Source organism: Oncorhynchus kisutch, unplaced genomic scaffold (assembly GCF_002021735.2).
Source record: "Oncorhynchus kisutch isolate 150728-3 unplaced genomic scaffold, Okis_V2 Okis03b-Okis08b_hom, whole genome shotgun sequence".
NCBI classification, from domain to species: domain Eukaryota; kingdom Metazoa; phylum Chordata; class Actinopteri; order Salmoniformes; family Salmonidae; genus Oncorhynchus; species Oncorhynchus kisutch.
Window position 1 is genome coordinate 342499 of NW_022261980.1, and position 5000 is coordinate 347498.

At 47.1% G+C, this 5000-nt stretch overlaps 1 protein-coding gene across 1 annotated transcript in view; it reads right to left on the reverse strand.

Moving 5' to 3' along the window:
* Positions 1–357: 357 nt before the first annotated feature.
* The window catches only part of LOC116359556 (extensin-like), a 12244-nt gene continuing 7601 nt past the window's right edge, over positions 358–5000 (reverse strand). The window contains exon 2 of the mRNA XM_031812384.1: positions 358–928. Within this exon, the coding sequence (XP_031668244.1) occupies positions 358–928 (571 nt within the window). The remainder of the gene's footprint in view (positions 929–5000) is intronic.

The following is a 5000-nucleotide window of genomic DNA, read 5'->3' on the forward strand; positions in this document are numbered from 1 at the left end:
AAGGGAGTATGCGAGCGCCTCATTGGTTTCACCTAGCTAGGCGCCAGCCAAACTGAAACATGCTGATCCCTTAAGACCTGGCTGGTGGGTTGTAGCAGGAAGGACATAGTGGACAATGAGGGACAAAAAGATGACAGCAGACTGTATTGTTCCTCCTCGTGGGCTGCGGCTGGTGATCATCACTATCTAATCACTATCTCATCAGCATGTTATCAGGTTGGGATCTGCTGTGTGTTGGGGTTAGGTGGGGTTGTAGAGGGGATCTGCTGTGTGTTGGGGTTAGGTGGGGTTGTAGAGGGGATCTGCTGTGTGTTGGGGTTATGTGGGGTTGTAGAGGGGATCTGCTGTGTGTTGGGGTTAGGTGGGGTTGTAGAGGGGTCTGCTGTGTGTTGGGGTTAGGTGGGGTTGTAGAGGGGTCTGCTGTGTGTTGGGGTTAGGTGGGGTTGTAGAGGGGATCTGCTGTGTGTTGGGGTTAGGTGGGGTTGTAGAGGGGGTCTGATGTGTGTTGGGGTTAGGTGTGGTTGTAGAGGGGTTCTGCTGTGTGTTGGGGTTAGGTGTGGTTATAGAGGGGGTCAGGTTAGAGGGGGTCTGCTGTGTGTTGGGGTTAGGTGGGGTTATAGAGGGGGTCAGGTTAGAGGGGGTTTGCTGTGTGTTGGGGTTAAGTGGGGATGTAGAGGGGGTCAGGTTAGAGGGAGTCTGCTGTGTGTTGGGGTTAAGTGGGGTTATAGAGGGGGTCAGGTTAGAGGGGGTCTCCTGTGTGTTGTGGTTAGGTAGGGTTATAGAGGGGTTCAGGTTAGAGGGGGTCTCCTGTGTGTTGGGGCTAGGTGGTGTTATAGAGGGGGTCAGGTTAGAGGGGGTCTGCTGTGTGTTGGGGTTAGGTGGGGTTATAGAGGGGGTCAGGTTAGAGGGGGTCTCCTGTGTGTTCGGGCTAGGTGGGGTTATAGAGGGGGTCAGGTTAGAGGGGGTCTCCTGTGTGTTGGGGTTAGGTGGGTTGTAGAGGGGGTTAGGTTAGAGGGGGTCTGCTAGGTGTTGGGGTTACGTAGGATTGAGGGCATCATACAAACAGGAACAGCCTGAGGTACAGAACAGAGGTTTTTTTTTTTTTTTTTTTTATTTAACCTTTATTTAACCAGGTAGGCAAGTTGAGAACAAGTTCTCATTTACAATTGCGACCTGGCCAAGATAAAGCAAAGCAGTTCGACAGATAAAACGACACAGAGTTACACATGGAGTAAAAACAAACATACAGTCAATAATGCAATATAAACAAGTCTATATACAATGTGAGCAAATGAGGTGAGAAGGGAGGTAAAGGCAAAAAAGGCCATGATGGCAAAGTAAATACAATATAGCAAGTAAAATACTGGAATGGTAGTTTTGCAATGGACGAATGTGCAAAGTAGAAATAAAAAGATAATGGGGTGCAAAGGAGCAAAATAAATAAATAAATTAAAATTAAATACAGTTGGGAAAGAGGTAGTTGTTTGGGCTAAATTATAGGTGGGCTATGTACAGGTGCAGTAATCTGTGAGCTGCTCTGACAGTTGGTGCTTAAAGCTAGTGAGGGAGATAAGTGTTTCCAGTTTCAGAGATTTTTGTAGTTCGTTCCAGTCATTGGCAGCAGAGAACTGGAAGGAGAGGCGGCCAAAGAAAGAATTGGTTTTGGGGGTGACTAGAGAGATATACCTGCTGGAGCGTGTGCTACAGGTGGGAGATGCTATGGTGACCAGCGAGCTGAGATAAGGGGGGACTTTACCTAGCAGGGTCTTGTAGATGACATGGAGCCAGTGGGTTTGGCGACGAGTATGAAGCGAGGGCCAGCCAACGAGAGCGTACAGGTCGCAATGGTGGGTAGTATATGGGGCTTTGGTGATAAAACGGATTGCACTGTGATAGACTGCATCCAATTTGTTGAGTAGGGTATTGGAGGCTATTTTGTAAATGACATCGCCAAAGTCGAGGATTGGTAGGATGGTCAGTTTTACAAGGGTATGTTTGGCAGCATGAGTGAATGATGCTTTGTTGCGAAATAGGAAGCCAATTCTAGATTTAACTTTGGATTGGAGATGTTTGATATGGGTCTGGAAGGAGAGTTTACAGTCTAACCAGACACCTAAGTATTTGTAGTTGTCCACGTATTCTAAGTCAGAGCCGTCCAGAGTAGTGATGTTGGACAGGCGGGTAGGTGCAGGTAGCGATCGGTTGAAAAGCATGCATTTAGTTTTACTTGTATTTAAGAGCAATTGGAGGCCACGGAAGGAGAGTTGTATGGCATTGAAGCTTGCCTGGAGGGTTGTTAACACAGTGTCCAAAGAAGGGCCGGAAGTATACAGAATGGTGTCGTCTGCGTAGAGGTGGATCAGGGACTCACCAGCAGCAAGAGCGACCTCATTGATGTATACAGAGAAGAGAGTCGGTCCAAGAATTGAACCCTGTGGCACCCCCATAGAGACTGCCAGAGGTCCGGACAGCAGACCCTCCGATTTGACACACTGAACTCTATCAGAGAAGTAGTTGGTGAACCAGGCGAGGCAATCATTTGAGAAACCAAGGCTGTCGAGTCTGCCGATGAGGATATGGTGATTGACAGAGTCGAAAGCCTTGGCCAGATCAATGAATACGGCTGCACAGTAATGTTTCTTATCGATGGCGGTTAAGATATCGTTTAGGACCTTGAGCGTGGCTGAGGTGCACCCATGACCAGCTCTGAAACCAGATTGCATAGCAGAGAAGGTATGGTGAGATTCAAAATGGTCGGTAATCTGTTTGTTGACTTGGCTTTCGAAGACCTTAGAAAGGCACGGTAGGATAGATATAGGTCTGTAGCAGTTTGGGTCAAGAGTGTCCCCCCCTTTGAAGAGGGGGATGACCGCAGCTGCTTTCCAATCTTTGGGAATCTCAGACGACACGAAAGAGAGGTTGAACAGGCTAGTAATAGGGGTGGCAACAATTTCGGCAGATAATTTTAGAAAGAAAGGGTCCAGATTGTCTAGCCCGGCTGATTTGTAGGGGTCCAGATTTTGCAGCTCTTTCAGAACATCAGCTGAATGGATTTGGGAGAAGGAGAAATGGGGAAGGCTTGGGCGAGTTGCTGTTGGGGGTGCAGTGCTGTTGTCCGGGGTAGGAGTAGCCAGGTGGAAAGCATGGCCAGCCGTAGAAAAATGCTTATTGAAATTCTCAATTATGGTGGATTTATCAGTGGTGACAGTGTTTCCTATCTTCAGTGCAGTGGGCAGCTGGGAGGAGGTGTTCTTATTCTCCATGGACTTTACAGTGTCCCAGAACTTTTTTGAGTTAGTGTTGCAGGAAGCAAATTTCTGCTTGAAAAAGCTAGCCTTGGCTTTTCTAACTGCCTGTGTATAATGATTTCTAGCTTCCCTGAACAGCTGCATATCACGGGGGCTGTTCGATGCTAATGCAGAACGCCATAGGATGTTTTTGTGTTGGTTAAGGGCAGTCAGGTCTGGGGAGAACCAAGGGCTATATCTGTTCCTGGTTCTAAATTTCTTGAATGGGGCATGTTTATTTAAGATGGTTAGGAAGGCATTTTTAAAAAATATCCAGGCATCCTCTACTGACGGGATGAGATCAATATCCTTCCAGGATACCCCGGCCAGGTCGATTAGAAAGGCCTGCTCGCAGAAGTGTTTCAGGGAGCGTTTTACAGTGATGAGTGGAGGTCGTTTGACCGCTGACCCATTACGGATGCAGGCAATGAGGCAGTGATCGCTGAGATCTTGGTTGAAGACAGCAGAGGTGTATTTAGAGGGGAAGTTGGTTAGGATGATATCTATGAGGGTGCCCGTGTTTAAGGTTTTGGGGAGGTACCTGGTAGGTTCATTGATTATTTGTGTGAGATTGAGGGCATCAAGTTTAGATTGTAGGATGGCTGGGGTGTTAAGCATGTTCCAGTTTAGGTCGCCTAGCAGCACGAACTCTGAAGATAGATGGGGGGCAATCAGTTCACATATGGTGTCCAGAGCACAGCTGGGGGCAGAGGGTGGTCTATAGCAGGCGGCAACGGTGAGAGACTTGTTTTTAGAGAGGTGGATTTTTAAAAGTAGAAGTTCAAATTGTTTGGGTACAGACCTGGATAGTAGGACAGAACTCTGCAGGCTATCTTTGCAGTAAATTGCAACACCGCCCCCTTTGGCAGTTCTATCTTGTCTGAAAATGTTGTAGTTTGGAATTAAAACTTCAGAATTTTTGGTGGTCTTCCTAAGCCAGGATTCAGACACAGCTAGAACATCCGGGTTGGCAGAGTGTGCTAAAGCAGTGAATAGAACAAACTTAGGGAGGAGGCTTCTAATGTTAACATGCATGAAACCAAGGCTATTACGGTTACAGAAGTCGTCAAAAGAGAGCGCCTGGGGAATAGGAGTGGAGCTAGGCACTGCAGGGCCTGGATTCACCTCTACATCGCCAGAGGAACATAGGAGGAGTAGAATAAGGGTACGGCTAAAAGCTATGAGAATTGGTCGTCTAGAACGTCTGGAACATAGAGTAAAAGGAGGTTTCTGGGGGCGATAAAATAGCATCAAGGTATAATGTACAGACAAATGTATGGTAGGATGTGAATACAGTGGAGGTAAACCTAGGTATTGAGTGATGAAGAGAGAGATATTGTCTCTAGAAACATCGTTGAAACCAGGAGATGTCATTGCATGTGTGGGTGGTGGAACTAATAGGTTGGATAAGGTATAGTGAGCAGGACTAGAGGCTCTACAGTGAAATAAGCCAATAAACACTAACCAGAACAGAAATGGACAAGACATATTGACATTAAGGATAGGCATGCTTAGTCGAGTGATCAAAAGGGTCCGGTGAGTGGAGAGGTTGGTTGGTGATTTAGACAGCTAGCCAGGGCATCGGTAGCAAGCTAGCATAGGATGGAGGTCTGTTAGCCACCCCTTACGTTCCGTCAGTAGATTAGTGGGGTTCCGTGTGGTAGAGGGGATTAATCCAAATCACACAACAACAACAAAAATAAAAACAATAGA